Consider the following 22,976-nt stretch of genomic DNA (forward strand, 5'->3'; position numbering starts at 1 on the left):
ATTGGTCTAGGCGCCGCCCGAGGGCCCGCCCCCCCGCGCCGCTCCGCGGGGCACCATTGAGAACGGCGGGGTGGGAGGGGGGAAGGCAGCCAATGGACGCCGAGTGATTTGCATGGCTCCGCCGAGAGCGTTTTTCATTCATAAAAAAATAGAAGGGGAAGAGGCCGGCGGGTGGGGCGGGGGCAGCTCAGGATTTAAAGGGGCCGCGGCCCTCCGCAGGAGGGGGTTGGGTAGGAGGCTCAAGGGCAACTAAGCGGGGGGTGCTGGGCCAGCCTGGGATCTTCATGAGGAACGTACAGCGTCCTGCAGAGCTCGCGCTGCAGAGCTAGGCCGGCGGGTGAGGGGTCCTTCGGGCTTCATGCAGCTGTGGTGCGCATGGGTGGTATTGGTGGGGTCTTTCTTCGGCTCCGTTCCCTTCGGGACCCCGAGTTGAGCTATCCCAAGCGGCCGCTGTGGTGTTTGACCCATGCGCGCCTCGCAGCATTCAAAGGGCTCTTTAGAGGAGGCTGTGGGAAGAGATTCCCATCTGCATAGGAATTTGAGTGCTGGGAAGGGGTTGCTGCGGGTTTCCCAAATGGCCGTGTGCGGATGGTGATGCCCGGGGCTGGAAGGCAGAGTAGGAGTGTGAGGGGATGGAACGGGGGCACAGAGAGGAGGAGGAGGTTTTCAGGTGGGCTGGAATCATACCCTGGACAGACCCTCAGGGCCCCCAGCAGGACTTGCAGCACAGCCCATATAGGATTGCAAATGGCTCAGAGGACAGGGAATTAGCTCAGGACATAGCCACAAGGACACGAACTTCCCAGCACCCGGCATGGCCCTGCTGCATGCCTCAGTTTCCCTGTTTATAAAAGTAAGCAGCGACTATGGCACTCTGCTACCATGGTTCAGGATCCCCACACCACTGTTGTAGGGCCCAGGAAATCCCTGATGGAGCAGGTTAAAAGAGAGTGCTCAGCAAGTTTCTGCACAGTTCTGCACAGCTTGGGACCCAGGGAGGGTGCCTGGAGACTTGCAATTTGGGGGCCATAGGCTTGCAGGTGGCCTTACAGAGGTGCGCTACTAATTTTTCAGGAGGTGTTGTACCAGTGAAGAGTGCTGCAGAGCTGTCAGCATCCCCCCAGGGTTGATGCTGATCTCTGCGAGCAGTTTGGCTCCCATGTTGCACACCAGGGCAGCTGCCATCACGTCTCATTCACAAGCTGCTGGGACATGTGGGGTGGGCACGGGGTGTCCTTGCCTTTGGGGACGCTCCTGGGGGGCGCTGCAGGAGCTGGCACTCTCGTGTTTCCCTTTGCACAAGGGTGAGGAGGATTAAATCACCGCTAGTAAAATTAGCAGATGAGACACGGTTGGGCAGGTGGACCGGGGGCTGTGGAGTGTCAGCAGCAGTAGTACACAAACAGCCCGTGTCAGACCTGATGGCTGCTGCAGATGGAGAGGTGTAGGGGCTCTCCCTGCCTTGCCTTTGCCTTTGGGGGCAATTGGCCAGACCCCAGCCATGCTACAGGCCAGCTGCCATGGGGTCTCCTTATGGTGCATTGGGATGAGCCAGCGGCCACGGACACACAGGGTTGGGAGGGGGCTGGTGACCGGCACCTGCTAAATTTAGAACCTACTTGGGGAAGAAAAAAACAACCAACAAATCACAGGTTCCAAATTTAGCCTGTTGCGCCTCCCACCGAACATGGTTCCATCTTGCTGCAGCTGAAAACGCCATCACCTGTGTGCTCACAGAGGGGCACATCTCACTGTGTCCCCAAAATGGCTGGGAAATGGGGACCCTGATGCTCAGGACCAGCTGAGTGTTTCATCACCACCTTTATTTGACACAAGCCCACAGCAGGCCAGGTGTACACGGCAACACACGCTACGCTACGGACACCACGCTATTTCCATGCAGGCAACCATGGCTACAGACATAGCAGGAGGATGGGAACAGAGGCTGCCCTGGAGAGGCTGGGAGCTCCATCCTATGGCCTTCAGGGGTATAAATGGGGGCTGGTGTGAGAGGCACCGGCTGAGCCAGACGGCTATCGTGGTCCCTGTGAGCCCCCCAGGGTGGAGCCTGGGGCTAAGGTGGCTGCCAGCTGCAGGTCCTGTTGTGCGATGCCTTTGGCATGATCCATGCTGCATCCCACAGAGGAGGCAGCAGCCCTGGCAGCCCGAACCACCTCTGCCCCCCTGCTCTGCCATCACTATTGCTAAAGCCAAGCAGAACGGCCCTGGCACTGATCTTTGCCCAAAGCATGAGCCCACCAAACCATGACCGGGTGCAAGGATCAGTCTGCGGAGAAAAATGCTGCTGCTTGCATACAGACACCTTCTGCCATGGTCACAGCACAAAACAACAGGTTGAGACTAAGTGGGGAGTGAAAGGAAGCCAAACCTGCCTCTATGAATTTCCCTGCCCTCAATCTTGTCATCCTGCGCCCCAAGCAGAGCGGTGCAGGCTTTGAGGTTGTTGTTTTGTTTCATTTTAATCCTCCCCAGGTGCCAGTGTTGAGGTCTGCCGATAACATCAGGGAGGGGACTGGGAGAAACGGAGGCTGCCGTTTCAGGAGAACTTCAGGGTTTATTTTGGCACCCGTCCCATAAGCTTTCACCTGGCTACTCATTAATGGCTGCCCCTGGCGAGGAGCAGAGGAGGGTGGATTTATGTGCCGCAGGGAGTGTGCAGGTCGCTGCACTTGAACGGTGCTGCCTACAGTGTCTGTGCCTGGGGGGGTGACAAACACTTTTCAGTGTGCTGTTAACTCTGAAACCTAATGACGGCAGCAGCTCTGCACTTGGGGGAATGCTGCTCTCAGCAGCACAGAGCATCCCGAGGGGGCTGCTGGAGGGGGAGGAGGCTGATTTTGGAGCCGTGGTTCTCTGTGCAGGGCCATGAGAGGGTGGGGGGCAGTGTGTGGTGGCAGAAGAAATCAGCAAACCTTCCTAGGCTCACTGCTGGCAGCTCCCAGCTATTCGGAGCCAGGAGATGCATTCAGCTCATGGCATGTCATGCATTTCTCTGCTTTCTGGGGGAGGAGCTGGGCTTCAAAGCCGCGTCCTTGGCTTTGGGATGGGTCAGGGAGAGACATGGCTGCAACAAACCCGAGGGCTGGCTGCTCACATTGCTCCCTGTGGCAACCCAGCAGCATCTGAAGCAGAGTGACTCCTCACTGGCATGAATGAAAAGGTGATGCTTCCAAGCTGGAGGAGCTTTTAGGTGGTGGGAAATGCTGCATCGCTCTCCCAGCAGCTGCACGGAGCGAGGATGGAGTTGCTGGGAGCTGCAGCCCGTGCCGGGCGCACTGCCACAAGGATGGCCAGCCAAAATGGGGGTGGCATTTGTGTCCAATGTCATCCCATTAGGAGGGAAGTGACCCCTTGAAGTTTGTTCAATAAATACATAAATACAAATCCAGATGCGAGGTCCAAACACAGAGCTGGGCTGGCAGCTCCCCACTGGGATCCCCTCTGGCTGTTCCCACTTCCCAGTGATGCCTTCTCCTGCCTGCCCTGAGCCCAGCCCCATGTCCCAGGTGAGCTGTGTCCCCACACAGCCTGCTTCACACCCTGTGGCATCGTGCTTCAGAGCCGACAGCGAGTGCTGTGTTTGCATCTGCTCTGAAGCAAGCCAGGAGAGCCAGCTGAAGGCATGGAATCCTGCTTGGAGAGCAGCAAGGGAAGTGAGGGTTGGGCAGCCGAGTCCTCGAGGCTAAGGAAATAAATAACTTCTCAGATGTGCAGGTTTGGTGGACAAGAAAGCCAGTGCAGCAAAACACCAAGTGTCCTTCAGGAGGATTAAAAATAAATAAGTGAAGCTCGGCTTTTTCTCAGGAACGTGTTCGTTTGCAGCTCTGCTGGCAGGAAGGGGGTAGTTCTTTAAATAAAGGGAAAAAAAAACAGTTCTAGCACGCCTGCACGCCAAGCTGCCTTTGCCCATTGCTCCGATCCTGGCTGAAGAAAATACTTGTGGTAACTGGGAAGGAGATCCCAAACGTTCCTGAGATGGAGCATCCCGCTGGGCTGAGTGGGCTGGGCTGGAATCCTTCCCCACCTCAGCACGGGTGCAGCAGGACCGGCCCTGCACAGCCTGCACCCACTTTCCAGCGCAGTGTTTGTGAAGCAGGGAGAAGAGTCAGGACGTGCAGAGATAAAGTTTTGCAGCCCACAGGATGCCCAGGATGTCTGGCTGCCTCTGGGCTGCGGCTCTTTTCACCCAGCTTAATCTCGAGTTCGGTTTCTCCTCTTCAGGAAAAAGAAGCTGCTCTTCTGGGGAGGGCCCAGCAGCATTGGCACTTGGCTTTTATGTGTAATTTTGACCTAAAAATAAACAAATGCAGCTCAGCAAGCAGCTCACAGCCGTGAGTCATGCTCTGGCCAGGCACTGGGCACCCCCGCCTCAGCGGCTCCCACTCCATCTCGTCCCCCCAGGGGCTTACAGTGCAGGATGGCTGCATCCAGGGCTCCCCATCTACCTGCATGGGCAGCAGCTTGGAGGTCCTGCAAGAGAGAATAGGGGATCACGCAGCCGCCAGATTTCACAGCCCATCAGGGCATGCCCTGTGTGGGATGGGCACTGATACCTGATGGTGACGGCTGAACACTGGGCCAGCCTCTTCCCAGCGCTCTTCAGCCCTGTGTAGATCTGCCCCATCTCCATTGCGCCCTCCAGCCCCACCACCTCCAGCAGGTGGTCACTGAGGTCTGCAAGAAATGGAGCTGAGTCAGTGCCAAGGTCCCACGTCCCCATGTCTCGAGGGACTCCTGTGCATTCCTTTTTGTTGATGGAGTGGGGGACTCGGACTTTGCCAGCCCCTGTGTGCTCCTTTTTTCAAAATGATTTAATATTGAGCCGGGTGTCAAAAGTCCCCCAGAACCGGGGAGCTGGCTGCAGGTGGGCACAGCCAGCCGTCTGCATACAGCAGCAAAACTCCACGGCCAGCTCCTGTGGTGCAAAGCTCCCGCTTTGTCCCCGCTTTTGGCAGGATGCCTTCGCTCCAGGAAATCAGTCGAGCTTGAACTCTCCAGCCTGAACCTGTCTGGGTTTCATTCATGCGCAGCCTGAGCTCTCATACGTAAAAATCAGCCCCCCCTTGCATGATCCGCCCCTGTCCCATGGGTTCAAGGTTTCCTCTTTGGGCCAGGCAGGAAGGGAACAAGATGGAAGAGCTGCAACAGTGATGCAGGCTGTCCAGGGACCCTGTGCCTTCTGCTATCCTGAGGCATTCTGACCAGCTCGGTGTGGCTGCTCCCACACAACTGCAAGAGCAAAAATCCCCCTGGTGCCAGACAGCACCAGATCCTGGCACAGATCCCCCTCCAGCCCTTGGATGGGGTGTGTGCACCAGGGGAAACAACAGCAGGAGTCTCACTGGGAGCAGCTTCCCACCATGGACTGTGAAAAAAGTGGGCACTTGGCACATCCCACCAGGAGCTGCCAGGAGCAGCACGTTGCTTCCCAGTTGATTTCTCCCTGCTGAATAACTCCTACAGCCTGCTCTCCTGGGGGCAAGCTGGGCTGCCTGCACCATCCTTCGCCTCTATCTCTGCCTCTGCTTGTGCCCGTGCTGGCAGAGATGAGACAGGCACCAGGGGCACCAGGGGCAGAGTGCTGGGCAGAAGTGCCAGGAGCACAGCACACTGGAGGAGAGATGCTGGGGTTTTTCCCCCAGCTGCCTGCAGCTCGCACACATCGCTGCGTTCCCACAAAAAGGCAGCATGCTGACGGCACTGCGGCAGCAGAAGCTTAAAAAAGCCCCTGATGCCAGCGCTGCAGCTCTGCTGCCAGTCCCTCCCATGCACCGTCGTCCCCACCACTCACCCTGTGCACAGAACTTGAGCTCCTTGGCGTCGGTCACCACCGCTGCGTGCGGCTTCTCTGGTGCTTTCTTGCTCAGGCGGTTGTAGCCACGCTGCTTCTTGGTCTCGCCCCAAAGGTTGGAGCCACCATACATGCTGGGGATGTTGAGGACGGCGATGCCCTCCAAGGAAGCGTTGCTCAGATCCAGCAAGGTCCCGTCACACTGCCGGGCACACAGACGTACATCAGGACCCAGCAGCCTGCTCCAACTGGACCCCTTTGTGCCATGCAGCCCCATGGGCTCCTGCAGCGCCAGCCTTCCTCGTCCCCTTGCTTAAGCTGACCTCAAATTGCAGTCTGGCTACACAAAGGCTGACGCAAAAGGGCTAAAGTGCTTGTTGGAAACCAGGAATAAATTGTTACAGAGTTATGGGATCATAGGCTCACTACAGTTGGAAAAGACCTCTAAGATCCCCAGGTCCAGCCCTGGCCCACCCCACCATGCCCACTGGCTGTGTCCCTCTGCTCCACATCTCCACAGCTCTGAACACCTCCAGGGACAGTGATTGCCCCACCTCCCTGTGCAGCTGTGCAGTGCCTTAAAGGCTATAGAGAAAAAGACGGCAGTTTTTTGGGAGAGAGTAACAGGACAGTGCCCAAGATGGGTGTTCTGGATCCACCAGCACACACTAGGACTGATGGCTTTGAAAATTCCATGGAAAGCCAAATAGCTGCTGTTGATGGCTGTCCCACAGGACACAGAAATGGAATTAAATCCCTTAATCTCAGCTCTCTCGCCCAGGATACCCAGGACGTGGCACTGACCTCATCTGTGGGTGCTGCCACGCAGTTCCACCAGAAAAAATGGAGTCTTGGGTTTGAAGAAACAAGGGCTCCTCTGTCTGGATCCCTCTGAAGTCAGGATTGCTGTGGGCAGCATCCGTCTCTCACTTTCAACTCCATTTTCTCTAGAGCATCTGTATTTCCCTTTGAACATCTGCATTTCTCCCCAGGCATCTGTTCCCTACCTGCCAGCCTACACTTCAGCAAACACCAGAGCACTTTTCTTCTTGCATTTTGGGGATGCGAAGGAATTTCTGTCCCCTGTGTCTCTTTGCCAGGAGGAAATGTGAGTTGGCTGATAGAACCCTGCTGCTGCCCACACTCTAGTTGTTTTGCTGGAGCTGGAGTGGAGGGCTCGAGCTTATTTTTGGTATGGGGTATGGGCTGGATAGGAACAAGTGGGCACTTCTGTAGGCTCAGAGCTCTGTGCCCTCTCCCCGCTCAGAGACGGTTTGGCCCTGCCTTGAAATGCAAAGGGCTTCTGGTCTGCAGGCAAAGAGCTGCCTCACCGAGGCTGGGCTTCCATCCCTTATTTCTCGGTGCATTTTAATAACATGATGATTGCTGTGAACGATGCAAACCATACTGCCGTGAGCAGCGGGTGCACAGCAAGCTGGCCGTGCTGTGGCCAACGCACCAATCATCTCCCTCAATGGGATGGGATGGGACCTCAGCATCACCATGTGCTGTGGGACCCCTGGAGCAGGAGCAGCCCCTCTCCCCGCAGCCCTGCAGCCCTGCAGCCCTGCAGCCCCGCTCCACGTGCCAGCCTGCCACAAAGGGCTCTTTGAGCGGGGGCAGCTGGCGGCGTGCTGGCAGCGGCGCTGGGAGGAGAAATTTGCAGCTGGGGGAAAAGCAAATTCATTTCCAGGAGCTGCACTGGAACGAGTGCCAATTTCCAAAACAAAACTGCCATTTCTCTGTGAGGACGACAGTTGCCTCAGAGCCGAAGAGCTGCTACTTTCAGCTTAAAATGCCGTCGCCTTAACGCTTTCCTGCCGGCACGGTGGGCCGAGCTTTAGGGTGAGCAGAGAACCCCGGCATGTAAACGGGCTCCAACACCACAGTGCCCCAGCGTTGGGGCTGCGTGGCCCAGTGCACGCCAGCGGGTTTTTCTTTCTGTAGCCCTCCAGAATAAGTTCTAAAAGGGGCATTTATCCCGAGATAAGGCGAGCCGGAAGTTTGCAGAAAAGCACGGCACAAACCCCACCAATGCAAACTGCAAAATGACAGAGCTCTTAGCAACCGCTGGCACGCAGCGGTCCCTCCTCCCTGCTCTAATTAAAGGCTGTTTCCATGTAATCCAAAGACGGCTGCGAGCAGACACTGAGTTTACAGAGAGAATATTCCAGGCACACTCTCAAATACAGCTGGAAGGGGAAAAAATACAGGGCTATTCTTTTGCCTGCAGCTGGCCGGCCACGCGGTGAGCCCTGCGCTGGAGGTGCAGGCTGGGCTTGGAGAGCCGGCACGCAGCCCCTCACCCAGCACTGCCCTGGTGTGCCCGGCCCCCCCTGAGCCTCCCCACTTTGCCAGTGTCCCTCAGCACGCCGGCAGAATGGGCTGGCCATGGGGAGGGCTGTGGGATGCTTTGGCTGGGGAGAAGCGAGCTCTTGCTCCTGCTCATTGGTTATCGAGCAGTAATTAGTTCTTGAGTTAGTAAATAATTGATTATGAAAGAATCAGATTTGATTCTTTATCAAAAATTGAATATTGTCATCCTTCCAGCTCTGTGGGCTGCGGAGGTCTGGGCACTGCACACACCTGTCCCCCAGACAGGCACCCAACAACATTCCCAACCTCCCTGCTGCCCCAGGGCACCGCAGCTCTATCCAAAGGCATGGACTGCTTGGGTATCAGGAGACCTTTCTTCTCAAAAAGAGCACTGAGGCACTGCACAGCTGCACAGGGAGGTGGGGGTCACCATCCCTGGAGGTGTTCAGAGCTGTGGCGATGTGGCACTGAGGGATGTGGGCAGCAGGCACGGTGGGCTAGAGTTGGACTAGGTGATCTCAGTGGTCTTTTCCAACCTTGATTCTATGAATTCTGATACCCTGGTAAAGCCTTCCCCAAATCCCCACTTTCACTTCTTGGAAACCCACCTCCACCTCAACGTAGTCATGGAGCTTCTTACAGGTGGCTGCAAAGGTTTCTGATGTACCAAACTCAAAGTACCACAGCTTGTTCTTCATCCTAGGGCACAGGGAGTGGTGTTAGCATCCCACATGTGAGCAGCAACTCCCCCGGCCCACCCCACAAGGTGTCCCCTTTGGGGACACGAGGCTCCTCAGCCTCCCCCACTTGCTTGGAGGCATGCCAAAGGATGGACGCTGGCTAAGGTGCACCAGCAGCACCCAGTGAGATGTACAGGGCCAGCAGCAGGCATGAGCATGCAGGGGCTTGGGGACAGTGGCTCGGGGGGACACTGAATGGCCCTGTAGCTGTGGCACAGCAGCTGGACAGCCCTTACCTGCTGTTGAATTTCTCAGGGTGCTTTTCTCGCATGATGTGGAAGCGGTGGGCAATGGAGGCATCCTGCAAGGAGAGGTGGTGCAGGTTGGAAAGGGCTGGGAAACAGAATCCCCCTCCCTGTGTGTGCACTGGGACACAGGGGCTCAGCCCTTTGCCCTCCCTCATTGCTGGCCCCATAGCATGGGGCTCCCACACAGCTTCCATCAGATTGCGACCCACCCCTGGGACCCCAAACTTCCCTGAACTGTGTCAGAGCTCCTTTGGCTCTTGCAGCACCCTCAGCTTGGAAGAGAGACATTTTGTGAATATTTTTGCATTCAAGCGCTGCTATTTCAGACAACAATAAAAACAGAAAGACAATGCCAAGAGGGAGGTTGGGAACACAAGCAAGGAAGAGCAGGGAGGGGGAGTTGCAGGGTGGGGGACCCAAGCTCAAATGGAGAGTTTCACCAAATTCTGAGAAAGGCTTTTATTGTCCCTGTGGAATGACACAAGCCAGCCGTCCCTGCTCCTACAAGGCTCACGCCCCAGAGAGGACTCAAGTGAGTACAGGAGGAGAGGAGACAGGATCAGAAAGCACGGGAACCATTCCCATCTGCTCCACTCCCTGACTTCCTGGCAGCTGAGAAGCATTTATTTCACAGGGCAGACAAATCACCCCAAAGGCCCTGATCTGCAGGTTTGGGGCAACAACAGCACAGGGATGCTCCAATGGGTTCTGCTGCTCCTTGCTCAGCTTGGCCACCACGTCCCTCCCCATTCCCCCTTGGTGCTGAGGGGCCTCACTACTCACCACCCCGATGGAGAAGTAGTTGTTGATGATGCTGTATGGGACAGGGTCCCCGTTGGCCTCCTTGTCACTCGGAATCACGTCTATCTGCCAGCGGTCCAGCATCACCTCCGTGCTGTGCTCAATGTCTTTCAGCACCTTCATCAGGCTGCCGCCCTCATAGCCTGCACATTGGAGGAGGATGAAAGGGAGCGCATCCATGCCAATGAGACAGGGTGCAGCTGAGGGCTGCTCACGTGGCACATCATTTGCCCTTGCCCCAGCTACGTGCCTCCCAGCCCCAGGACAGCACCCCACATTCACACACGGTCCCCATGGGCTGCATCCCAGCAGAGCGATGCTCGCCTAATCTCACCTCCGCCCCAGCGCAGACACCGGGCCAAGTCATTGCCTGTTCCCAGGGGCAGGACGGCCACTGGTGGGTGCTTCAGCAAGTTTGCCTTGTCTGCAACACAAGGGGAAACAGGGTTTGGGGCTGTGATGGATGGATTGCGCCCTGGCTAGGCTTGTTTCATACTCCTCTTGATGTCCTTCCTCTACCCAGTAGTTTTCTGTACTCAGGGGCTACAGAGCCTGCTCACCTATGCAGTCCAAGATCCAGCCCACAGTGCCATCCCCTCCACAGGCCAGAACACGGAAATCTGGAGTGTCCCGGAAAAAGCTCAGACTGGACGGGGCAGAGAGAGGAAAATGGTTTATGCAGGAGATGGACGGGCATCAGCACGGGCTGTGGGGGCTGGCGAGTGTCCGCAGCACCTCCGTACCCAGGAGCAGGCCCACCACGATCCAGGTTGTACACTTGCCGCGGGTTAAGCAGGTAGTGAAACTTTCGGAGGACCCTACAGGAAAAGAAAAGAAGTGAGAGATGCCACAGGGGATGCTGTCTGGTGGCTGGGGCATCCCAACGAGCTGGTGGCAGTGGAGCCACGGAGGAATGCTATCACCAGGCAGGGGTACAACCTACCGTTCTCCTTGCCTCCCTCCACTCTTGGGGTTCACAAACACCAGCAGGGGATGTGTCCCAGGCCGGGGGCTGATCTGGAAGGCAGAAAGGATGAAGGCTGAAATACCCAGCAGAGCATGGCCAACCGCAGCCTGGGGGGGAGATCCTACCTGCAGCCCTTGCCCATCCACTGTGGTGGAGTTGAACTTGAAGCTCTGCCCATCCTCGGGGTTGGTGCCGGCTGGGGACTCGCTGTCGGACCTGCGGCAGTGGGATTGCCGCTCCTGCGGGACACAGCGAGGGCGGGTGGGGGGGCTGTGGGGATGGGGCAGCGACCGGGGGGCGTGGGGACAGGGCAAGGACCGAGGGGTGTGGGGACAGGGTGGCCACGCACCAGAACCACTGGGCAGATGTAGGAAGGCAGCAAGATGTGGTCCCGCAGAGGGCCCCCATCGCACTCCGGCTTGACGTGGGAGGCACATTTGTTGTGGAGCTAAAGGGGGGGACGTCAGCGGGGTGACACAAAGGTGACAACCCCCTCTGATCCCCCGACCGTTCCCACTCACGGTGACTTGGCACCAGACGCAGTGCAGGCCGGTGATGCCCTGGTAGCACTTGATGCTCTTGTGGCATCGGTCGCACTTGACGGGGGAGTTGCCCTCAATCCAGGTGTGCTGCATCACCTGCAAGAGGAAAAGGGATGCTGCACCCGCAGACCCCCGGCAGCTGTTCTGTCTCCATGGACTCCTCTGGGATTTCAGAGGCTGGTCCCTCCTACTCACATTGGTGTTCCTTTTGGACTTCACATAGGTGCTGATGCAGGAGGCGATATCTTTGGACACGCACCTCTCGTGCACGGTGTATTTGCAGACTGGTGGGAGGGAAGGAGGAGGTGAGCGACCCTCTCCCCTACAGCCCCGCAGCACCCAGCAGGGTTGGGGTGCCCTGGGGACATGACTCACAGGAGCAGCAGAGGCCCTGCTTGCGGACGCCCAGCAGCATGGTGCGGCAGAAGTTGCAGTAGGCGGGCTTCTTGAAGTGCTTCAGCCTCCAGGCGTGCTGCCCATCATCCTTCACATTCTGCAGGGCAGCCGAGAGGAGCAGGAGGCTCATTCCCTCCTGCCTTTCCCCATGTTGTCCCTCCTACATCCTTGCCACCAAGCGCAAATAAAGCCGGCTCCAGGCTGAGCCCCTCATGGAAGAGCACGCCTCTTGAATCTGTGTCTGGGCACCAGCACTCTCAAGGAGCCACTTCAAATTCCTGCCTGACAATCTGCCTACCCGCCCCTCCTTGGAAAGCAAACACTAGAATGGGCACTGGGGACAAATTTTCCCTGCAAATCAGACACGGAAGGGGACTTGGATAAGGACTCGGATGCAGCTTGGGGATGTGAAGCTCAGTAGGATGAAAAAATGAGACGTGGAAATAAAGGGGGGTGAAAACCACCCCCGCTCATCATTTGGGTTGAACACGCGCAGCACCGGAGTGCACTGCAATGCTGCAGAACAAACGCAGCCCGCGTGGGCTGCCGAGGGGAGGCTGCCCTCCCGTGGCTCCTGCAGCCTTGCTGCTGCCGCGGCCTCGCTCCGTGCCCAGCTCTCCCGTCTCACCGTCTCCATTCCCAGCAGCACCAGCAAGGGGATGGTGGTCATGCCGCCCCGGATCCACTCTTCCAGCGTCACGTTCCCATCGTGGTCGTAGTCAATCTCCTCCATCATCGCCTTCAGGATCTGAGGGTAGGAGGGGAGGTTGCAGCAGGGTGCAGCTCGCAGCCCCTGGGCTCTCGAGCCCCCGCTGGGCACTCACAGGCTTCAGCTCAGTGGAGTCCCACTCCAGGTACTCAGCCACGTGCACCATCTGGTTTATGATACGATCCAGCTCCTGTACACAGGGAAGTGGCCGGGTCAGTGCCCTTGCCCTGCATCCCAAATTGCCCTCGGTTTCTCCTCCTCAGGCTTACCGAGCTGTCCAGGATGCCGTTCCCATCGGTGTCATACAGGCGAAACATAACTGAAGGGAGAAGAAAAGCCGCTGCAGGTTGGACTCGGTGTCCCCAAAAGCCACTCTGGTTCCCTGCCCCCCTCACACTCACACCACACACTCCCCCCTCTGCTGGGGAAGGGCTTACAACAGAGAGAAAGGCATACTGATCCCACACGCGCACCCGTGGAGCTGCTGCAGGCCCTGTGGTTTGCTCATATTTCCCTTTAGGCTCCTGTGGGAAGGGATGTGGCCTCACACTGCTCAGCATCTTGCAGTGGTCCCACCTGGGACAAACTTTGAGCCCAGCTAAACTCCCATTTCCCCAAACAGCTGCTGCCAGGTACCCGAGCCACCTAACCCAGTGATTACAGCCCAAAGGGGATAGAAACAGGGATGGAAACAGGGCACTGCCACGGACGTTGACTCCTACAGCCCCATAAGTTTGAAGCCAGCCCAGCTTTGGTCCCTCCACTCCTCCCAGTTCACCCAGTAACCAGCAGTCTGTAGTTCAGGGGTGCCACTCACACTCCAGCTTGTCCTCTGCCCGTCCTCTCTCCAGCAGGGACAGGTAGCAGACGATGTCCTTCAGGTAGACCACCTGAGCCAGGGGGGCCGGAGGGTGCTGGGGGGCAGCTTTCAGGGCGCTGTGGCTTTTCCGCAGACTGAAGGGAAGTCTCTTCTCCAAACTCCTGGAGCCTGCGGGGAGGGAGGGGCACACACCGGGCTGTGCATCGGGAGGGGGCCAAGGGGTTCTGCAGGACGCTCCACAGGACTCAGGTGATGTGGAGGACGTGGAGCAGGGCCGGGTGATGCCACCTGTGCCCAGAGCAGGGGACAGCCCATGCGGTCTACCCGCAGCAGATGGCCGCTCGCTCCTCGGGCAGCGGGGAGGCACTTCATTAATCCCTCTCCGTAGGAGCTGCTGCCAGGTAATTAAGACATTGAGCAGCGGCAGCTCTGCGGGATGGGAGCGATGGCTTCAGTTTGCAAAGCAAAGGTGTTGAGGCACCGGGAGGCTGCCTGGCTGGAGAGGTCACCACTGCTGCTCCGGAGACAGCACCGGGCAACCCCTGTCACCTGTCCCCTGCACAGCCCCAGCCGAGCTCACCTGGCGACTGGGGGCTGAGCAGGGACCCCGAGGAGATCTTTGAGGACCCCGAGGAGTTGTGAGCAGAGGGGGTGCCAGTAGTGGACTTCTGGGAGGATGACCGGGACCAGCTGGGGGAGGCAGCGGCTATGGAGGCTGGGCTCAGCGCCGCCGGCTGCGGCTCAGCCATTGTGCTGGGGCAGCCCTTGGGCTCAGCCGTGTGCCGTCCCAGGGCACTGAGCAGCGTTTTCCCGTTGATCCCTGCAAAGCAGACACGGCTGCCTCCCCCACCGGCCTCCAGCAGCCCCCCTCCCATCACTAGCCACCTCATCCTCTTCACTAGCCCACCAGTAGGCCGATATCCTGACCCGTCAGTCCCGCACCGTGCTCAGCCCCCAAGCCCTCGGGATGTGTGCTGGGGTCGGGATGGAGAGGACACCCTCCTCTGTGTGTTTTTCCTATTGCTTCTGCAGTTTAATGTGCTCTCTCAGCAGATGGCTCCGCACGCTGCAGACCCAGCAGTGGGGGGACGCAGCGCTGGCCGCATCGACGGCCCCACACGGTACCTGTGACAGGAGCGCAGGCCACCTCGGTCTGGATGGAGATGCCGGCATCAAGCGACTTGGGCTCTGAAACACACGTTCGGCACCATGAAGCTCTGTCCTCCCCAGGGCAGGGAGAGCCGATGGGGACAGAGCCAGGCTGCAGTGCCCAGCTTCGTGCCAAGCGGGCTCACCGAGCTGCGAGATGCTGGGGCTTTGGCGCTGGGCCTCGGGGGCTGCCTGGCAGCTCTTCCGCTTGAAGGACGTGAAGAGGTGCTGGCAGAGCTCCTCGGGCACCTCCACCTCCAGGTAGGTCTTCATGAAGAGGCGGAAGCCCTCGTAGTCGATGGGCTGCGGGGGCACAGGGGGCTGTGGGCTGAGGCTGCACACGGGGCAGGGTTTGCTCTGCACAATAGTGCCTGCATCCTGCCCTTGCAGCACTGCGTCCTGCTGCTCAGCGATGGGCTGGTGGCTATGGGGACTGGGGATGTGCTGGGGGAGGTGAAAGGCTCCCAGAGGGCAGGGGAGGGGTGAGGTGATTGCACCTCCAGCCACACTCCCCCGTGCCGACATAACTGCCTCCCGCATGGGGAAATCTCCTTCTGTGTGGGGTCCCACAGTGAGCGTGAATAGCGAGGTGGTTCTGCTGCTTCTCCTTGCAGCTTTCAGCCCACTGATTTTCTCGTTTCACCTCGTTTCTAGTGATTACGGCCCTCCTGAAAGGCTCTGTCGTGCTGGCACAATAATAGCTCTCACTAAAAGCACCACTTGGAACAAACAACCCCAGCCTTCCCCAGGTGAGTGTGATGAGGTATAGGGTCTGCCCATGTCTCCAGGTTGGCAACAGCAAAACAAATTGCTTTGGGGGAAGTGCAAGGGGTAAGTGAGAGTAAATCACTTCTCTGCTCCCGCCTGGCAAGAAAGTGCCAAAAATGCTCTCAGTGAGGGATGGGATCAGATGGGACAGATGAAATGGGATGGGATGGCAAGAGAGATGGGATGGGATGAGACAAGATGGGATGGGAGGGAGTAGAATGGGTGCTATGGTATGGAGTGGGACAATATGGGAGGGATGGGATGGGATATGATGGGGGAGATGACTAGGGAGCTGGGGTCTCCCAGCAGCATCTGCTGTGCTGTGTGGCCGAGCAGGCAGTGGGGAAGGCTGGATGGGAAAGGACTGTACCTGTTCAGGGTTGTACCTCGAGAGGACACCATCCCCATGGAACTCCTCCAGGACATCCTTGAGCTTCTTAGTGGAGTCTGGGGAGACAAAAGCATTGCACTGAGCATGGTCTAGCAAGCCCCCTTTGACAACTACAGGTGGCAACAAGCTTCCTCACTGACAAACAACCAGGTCCCTGTATGCCCTGGGAGGATCTATTTGTGCCCCACTTTTGGGGGGACATTTAAGTGGCTCTTGGGCACACGATCCCTGATTATTGCTGCTAATTCCTCTCTATATGCAGGATGGAGCTACTTCCTGCTCTTCTACTGGGGGTGCTGGGCCACGAGTGCTATGGGACAGACACATGATGTGGGGCCAATGCAGCTGGTGGTTGGGACAGGAAGGACCTTGGGGAGCTCTTGGCCCCCATAATGTGCAGGATTTGGGGTCAGCCCAATTTCCATGGGACAACCCCAGCCTTGCGGCACAGCTCCTGTCCAGCGTCAGGCTTCTCGCTCTGTCCCTGTTCATCTTCTGGAGCCAATACCTGGGCTGGCCCTAAGTAGCATCCAAGTGCTTTGAAGGAGGCTGTGGAAAATGCTGTGTTTGGACTCTGCACCCTTGCCTCAGGGAGGGGAAGGATGGCTCATCTGTCACGCCCCTGCCCTTCGGGTGGCAGCTGTATTTCTTTTGCTAGAAAATATCCCTTCTGCCTGCTCACAAGTTGCACTGTCATTCAAAACGCTTCCATTCCCATGATTAGCCCCTTGTGCATCGTATGAGGATGGCAGAGCAGTGTCTGGAGACGGGAAGGATATTTGCAGTTGCACAAAACACCAGCTCCTTCCCAGCTCCCTGCTGCAGCCGCCCCCCACCTCCTGAGCAAGCCTCGCTTGCCAAACTTTGATTAACACAACGAAGATGCTGTGCACAAACTCAGCATTACAGATGGCGTTTTATAGTCTGTGATTAAATAACGCAGAGCTCGTTCTCTGAAAAGGAAGGATGAGGTGACGGCAGCAACGCTGCACCCCTGCCCACAGCCCGTCTCACCTGCAGCACCATGCCCAGGGAAGATGTGTTCAGCACTGAAGTAAGGGCTGTTGTGAAGAGGGAACTGGGCAGGTTCCAGAGGTGAGCCCTGAGAACCACATAAATTAAGTGCAAGGTCCTGCAACCCAAGCACAGGGTCAGGGCAACCCCAAGCACAGATGTCAGCTGGGCAATGAGAGGGTGGTGAGCAGAGCTGCAGGGAAGGACTTGGGTGCTGGTGAGTGAAAAACTGAATATGAACCAGCGGTGTGTGTTTGCAGCCCAGAAAGCCAACTGTATTCCAGGCTACATCAAAAGCAGCATGGCCAGCAGGTCAGGGAGGGCAGCGTCCCCCCTCTGCTCCATTGTCTGAACCCCAACCTGCAGTGCTGCATTCAGCTTGGGGCCCCCAGCACAAGGACATGGACCAGTTGGAGTGGGTCCAGAGAAGGCCATGAGGATCCTCAGAGGGTGGGAGCACTTCTGCTATGGCTGAGAGCTGGGGGTGTTCAGTCTGGACACGGGAAGGGGAGACCTCACAGCAGCCTTCCAGTGCCTAACGGGGGCTATGGAAGATAAGCTGGAGAGAAGCCTATTGGGGAGTGCAGCGATGGGAGAAGGGGTAATGGCTGTAAATTAAAAGATGTTTAGATGAGGTATTAGGAAGAAATTCTATATTCAGAGGGCAGTGAGGCGTTGGCACTGCTGCCCAGAGAAGTGTGGTGCCCCATCCCTGGAGGAGCCCACAGCAGGGGTTGGGGACTGGATGGGATTCCAGCCCAAACCATTCTGTGATTCTATGACTCTATAAAAGTTACCCGAGGCTCGTGATTCTGTCTCTGCAAAAGCAAAATTCCATCTCTGCAAAAGCAAAATTCCTTCTCTGCAAAAGCAAAATCATCGCAGAGGGTTGGCAGCCAGAGCTGAGCTGTAGCGCAGCTCCGTGTGTTTGGGAAAAGCCCGCCCGCTTTCCCCGCTGGCATTTCACTTTGCCGACAAATGTGGGTGCCTGCAGAGGGATGGAGCTGTGCTCACGTCTGCGCCGCTGCCCCCCGGCACGGGGGCTTTCTGGGGATGGGGCTGCAGTGCTCTGAGTGACACTGGGCTGGTCCTTGGGGCCCCAGCCCCACTGCAGGGAGGTGATGGACACCAGGGGAGCACAGCAGCTCTGCTCTCGTTTTTCAGTAGCATCAGTGGATGCATCTGATGTTTTCTCCGTCGCGGTGGCCAGGAGCTGCAGGGTGGGCATCCCTGCAGGTGACGGACCCCGCCGAGCCTCCTTGTCCCAAGCGCCATCCAAACTGAGCCAAATCTCAGAGGACAAATTGTCCATGCTTAAACTACAGGCAGGGAACTGTGAGCCAGTCCCCATGGCCGTGAAGCTGCAAAGGGGCAGGACGGAGGAGAGCTGGGTGTTGGGAATCGGGCCATGCAAGGAGCACTACTCACAGTCAGTGTACTGCTGGAGCTGGGCGAATTCAGCGGGGCTGAGTGTGATCCAGCCCCCGTCACTCATCTTGGGGCCGCTGCGGGGCCACCGGCCACCACTCTAGGAACTGCCTGGGCTCATCGCCATGCTGGCTCACGTCGGCACTGTGAGGGGCACGGGGGTTCTGGTCCCACGTACAGCATCGCTCCGGCAGTGAGGCTGAGAGCTTCAGGGCAGCCACGGCCGGAGCACCTGGCCAGTACCCTCCTCCCTGCAGTGGGAAAGAAAGAGAGGATGGCATCAGTGGCACCAAGACTCCATCCCAGATGGACAGCCTTGGCTGACGTCACTAGGGCTCCTGAGCTTGGAAATAGAGGGTGAGATTCTTTCCCAGCAGCAGATCCCCCCTGGTGTGTTCCTGCTGGGACCCACGGAGCTCCCCAACCCTTTGGGACCCACGGGGCTCCCTAAGCCACTGCTCACCCCAGGGCTCAACACCTGCTGGAGGAGCTGCCTCAAATGGGGGGATTCCATGTGTAACCTCAGTGACACACATCCGACTGCTCCTAGCCAGAGCTTCCCCATCAGCATTTTGCAAGGGAATTCAACACGATACAGGCAGAAAGAACGAGGCTCTTAATTACAGAAGACACAGCTCACGATGCCTGCAGGGCAGAGGATGTGAACGAATGGAAACTCACAGATTGCAGCTCCATCCACGGAGCCAGCCCTGACCTTTCACTGGCTCCCACAGCTGATAATCTTTTCTAATGAAAATCTATGTTTTAAACCAGGCAAGGGGGAACCTACACGAAGAAAAGTGCTGGGGAAGGCTGTGCCCCAGAGGAAATGTCAGAGGGCTTCAAGCAAAGTGGCAGTCTCCAGCCGATCAATTTGCAGGCTTCAAAATTTATTAGCTTCTTCACTTAACCGAATCGGTGGCTAAAGTCCAGGGGAAATGTCAGCTTCCCGAGGACATGCAGCCGGCCCTGGAGATGCTTGTTCTTCAAGGAGCAGACGGGAGCAATTAGATCTCGATTTTAGGGCTGCCTTCTGGTTTGGTGCTGACTGCCAGGTGGAGAGCAACTGGATAACACAGAGCCAGGGTTGGTGGGGAGTGGTGTTCCAGCACCAGAGTGAGGATAACCTGCATGCCTGGAGAGACACAGCGCTGAGTGAGAGAGGTGTGCCCAGCCTGGCAGCTGGGAGCCGTGGCTCAAGGCAAAGCATTGGAGCTGGACCTGTGGAGGACAGGGAATGACTGCTGCCAGGTGATGGCCATTCAGGGCCAAATGCCCTTTGTGTATGCTTGTTGGCATCCCTTCGCATCAATGAACAGGGGAGGTGCTGAGACACTGGTGCTTTGGGATGCTCAAATTGTGCTTTGGGATGCTTGAATGGTGCGAGCAAAGCATTTGGTGCTTTGGGATGGGATGCTCGGATGGTGCTTGGGGTGCTCAGATGATATAACAAGGCACCAATCACTGGGGAAAAGAAGAGAGCCATTTCCTTCCACATCAAGAGGGTCCAAGGCAGAGGCAAAGGGAGGGGATGTTCCCATCTCCTCCGCATAGACACATGCATGTCAAGCAAACCCTGCAGCAGGAATTACTGGAGCGCTGGGGGTGGTGCAGTGGAGGCGCAAGTGGGAGAGCTGTGTCCAAACCCCTGCAGGATGCAGAGCTTGTCTCTGGGTACTCCAGAGGCTCTGTCTGAAACCCCCCCACAAGTGCTTTCTGTTTCCAGGCAAACGAGCTGCTTAGTTGGGCCAGAAACTGTTTTTTATCTTAAACCTATACTAGGAGCCTGGAGCCAGTTCAGCTTGCAGAAGGAAAGGCGCAGGGGGGGCTGGCTGTGGTTCCCAGCTCCCTCTATCTGTCCCCATACTCAGAGATAGTGGGGCAGGACATGGCCCTGATTGGGCCGCTCCTAGAGGCTTTCCCCCATCAATCTGTAGAACAGCAAATGCCACTTCTGGCATGTCAGCCTCGGGTCTTAGGGAGGGAAGGAAAAAACCTCCTCGGGAATCCAGCTGCTGCTCATTTGGACGGCCTCTGAATTGTCAGCAGCAAATTACACGATATTAAATCAAACTTGCCTCTTCCTAAAAATAGCTCTCCTCCCAGCAGTACAAAGAACGAGGAGAGGGTTTTCCAGCAGTCCCAGCACCTCGCCTGCCCTCTGGATGCCCCGTGGGGCCCAACAGGAGGTGGTGGCTGTGTCCCACCAGTCCCAAAGCAGGACCTTCAGTCTGAGTGCCCCCACCTTCCCTAAGGGTCTGCCTGCTCCTGCGACATCCAGCTGAGAGGCCCCTCTGGCATTAAATTGGGTGGAAATCCCTCCTGTCCCACTGCAGCAAACAAACCCAGACTGAGTCAACCTCAACGCGCTTTCTGCAGGCACCAGAGCTCCCTTTGGATCCCAGCACCCCGCAGCACTGAGGGGATGTGCACGGGTGCACCGACCCAAAGCCCCTCACACCCGTGGGCAGGGACAGAGAGCAGCACTTTGCCAAGAGATGCTTCGCCCTCGCTGAGCACTGCGTTCGGAGGGGCAGACACCTGCCGCCGCTCTCTCATTGCCATCAATTTTTCCCCCAGATATTCTCTCAGTGCAGCCTGGATCTCTGCTCATACACCACCGCAGAGCCCGTCTGGTGGAAGAGCCCCAGCCCGAGGCAGCAGCATCCTGCACGCACGAAGCCACGAGAGCGGGACAGCCCCAGGAACCCCGCAGCAGCCAGTCCCCAGGGTCAGCTGCACCTTGAGTGGGACGGCGCTGTTTCCCCGCAGCTTTGAGGTTGCCCTTCTCCCCTTCCATCCCCGCTAACAACCCGAACAACAAGTTCCAGACGGCCTCCTCCCGCACCTCCTGCCCCGCGCAGCGGCAGCCCCGGCGCCGTTCGCCCGCCGGAAGGGCTGCCCGGGAGCGGCAGCGCGGCTCTGCCAGCATCGGAGCGCGCAGGTTGGTACCGAGCTGAGACCCGACGCACGTTCAGACAGCAGTGAGGGCAGCGCGGCACGCAGCCTCCGCGGGCATTAGCAGGCTGTGCTCAGGGCTCGCTGGCAGCCATGTTCTCAGCCCCGGGGGAAAACGAGCCGCTGCCCCGTCCCCGCCACCTCCCCGTGCACCTTTTCCCCGGGTTAGAGCCCCGGCCCCGGCGCCCGCGGTTCCCGTCGCCAGCGATGCCCGAAGCAGCGCGGCTCCTCCCCGCCCGCCCCGCGCTCCCGAAGCTCTCCGAACCCAAACCCGAGCCCCGGGACGGGGTCGGGGCCGGCCGCGGAGGAGGGGGGGCACGGGCTGCTCGGAGCCCCCCCCCCGCACAACCGGAGCCCCGCTGCGGGGCCGGGGGCAGCGCCGCAAAGTTGGTGCCGGCCGCTCCCGAGGGCTCGGGCTTTTCCCACGCTCGCTCTCCATCCCTACCCAAAGCTTTCCTTTCGGCCGAGCGGCTCCCGCCCCCCACAGCCCGTACCCCTCGGGTCCCTTACGGGGAGGCGAGGCGGCGGCGGGCGCTCGGGGCCATCCGCGGGACCGGCGGCGGAGGAGGAGCAATCGGCGGAGCTCCCGAACGCGGACCCGGCGCTGCAGCCTGACAGCTCCGCGGCCCCTTCGGAAGGTGGAGCCTGGCCGCGGGCGCGGGGCCGGCACCGGCGGGAGGCGGGTACCGGGAGGAGCCCCCCCCGCCTCGCCCCCGCCCCGGGCACCGGGCAGCGCCCCGCCGAGCCGCCCCCGCCGCCGGCAGCGGGAGGGTGCGGAGCCGCGGGCCGGGTGAGCGCGGTGCCCGGCGCCCCGCAGCTCCGGGGTGCTGCTTCCTGCGGAGCGGAACAAGCAAACAAACAAACAGAAAAGGCCCAAAAGAGATAAAAAGCATTTTTATTTTCTTTCCATGACGCGGCCGCCTGCCTGCTCGGGGGTGACACTATTTCAGGCATGTCTCTTATTTATGTTTCTCTCTATTGATACTAATTAAAGACGCCATACGTGCACGTAGCTCTCCGACTTGGAAAAAAGCAGAAGGGGACTGGCATCCGGGACTGAACTTTCTTGAGAGAAACGGGCAGAGAGGGGCAGAACGGACGGCATGGCTGCGTCCTGCGTGTCACCTCTACGATGCTCCAGCTGTGTGCCCGGGGCCCGGGGCTGCGATGCTCCAGCCCCTCTTTCCCCTAAAATTACCTAAATCCACGCAGCGGGTGAAGCTTTTTGCAGAGCGATGCCCATGGGATGCGCGGTCCCCTTCCGTCTGCACTCCTCCAGCAGAGCCCAGGGCTCTCCAGGACAAGGGAGCTCTCGAGACGTTGCCGGGGGTTGGGAACGGCTCTGCCTGGAGCCCTTTGCGGTTTGCAGAACAAAACCCAGCGGGCCGGCTGCTACACCACGCTGCCTTCACCGTGCTGCTGAGGCTTTGCCTGGGCTGCTGGTGAGACGCCGAGCACACGCAGATGGAGGAGTTCCATTCTTTCCCTGCATCCAAGTAGATGTTCCTTCCAAGGATTAATTAGTAAATTAAAATGGTAGAAAGATAAAATTATGATTATTCAGGAGCCCACTGGTGATTTCTCTCTGCTCACTGCTGCCTTCCTCAAGGGCTGGGGCAGTGGCTTCTCCCTACATTCCCTTCATGAAAAAGAACCTCAGGGTGGCAAATGTGGGCAGATGAGACAAAGCACGGCTGCCAGCCCCCGTCCTGCCATGCCCGAGGGAAAGAACAGCCTGTGTGCCCCCTATATGGGCACCCCCGCACCGACACCACGGTCACACAGAGCCTCTCCCTCCAGATTGACGCAAGCAGCAGCCTGAGAACTGCATTGATCAGAGCTGCAGTCCCATCTTCTAGCTCCGTCCAAAAAAGCCATCACATTTTGCTTGGCAAAAATTCTCCTTCTTAAACCTGA

General features: G+C 58.2%; 1 protein-coding gene across 3 annotated transcripts; it reads right to left on the bottom strand.

Annotated features, from left to right (window-relative positions):
- Positions 1-1,806: 1,806 nt before the first annotated feature.
- On the bottom strand, positions 1,807-21,915 carry DGKG (diacylglycerol kinase gamma). 3 transcript variants are annotated; one of them, XM_085232845.1, is made up of 26 exons: positions 21,570-21,915; positions 18,102-18,352; positions 15,639-15,715; positions 14,647-14,803; positions 14,477-14,539; positions 13,932-14,171; positions 13,349-13,519; positions 12,801-12,850; positions 12,647-12,721; positions 12,451-12,570; positions 11,802-11,919; positions 11,622-11,710; positions 11,406-11,522; positions 11,234-11,332; positions 11,010-11,123; positions 10,861-10,934; positions 10,661-10,735; positions 10,478-10,563; positions 10,252-10,341; positions 9,900-10,060; positions 9,105-9,169; positions 8,737-8,827; positions 5,813-6,014; positions 4,575-4,695; positions 4,431-4,491; positions 1,807-4,311 (listed from the first exon to the last, which is right to left on the bottom strand). In XM_085232845.1, exons 2-26 carry the CDS (start codon positions 18,166-18,168, stop codon positions 4,213-4,215), a joined length of 2,682 nt encoding a protein of 893 aa, XP_085088971.1. In that variant the 5' UTR covers positions 18,169-18,352; positions 21,570-21,915; the 3' UTR covers positions 1,807-4,212. The 3 variants fall into 3 exon arrangements, with proteins under 3 accessions (XP_085088971.1, XP_085088972.1, XP_085088973.1); XM_085232846.1 differs by having other exon boundaries at positions 21,554-21,915; XM_085232847.1 differs by lacking the exon at positions 13,932-14,171 and having other exon boundaries at positions 21,570-21,914.
- Between the last annotated feature and the right edge of the window lie 1,061 nt (positions 21,916-22,976).

This window comes from Meleagris gallopavo, chromosome 11 (assembly GCF_905368555.1).
Source record: "Meleagris gallopavo chromosome 11, MGAL_WU_HG_1.1, whole genome shotgun sequence".
Classification (NCBI taxonomy): Eukaryota; Metazoa; Chordata; class Aves; order Galliformes; family Phasianidae; genus Meleagris; species Meleagris gallopavo.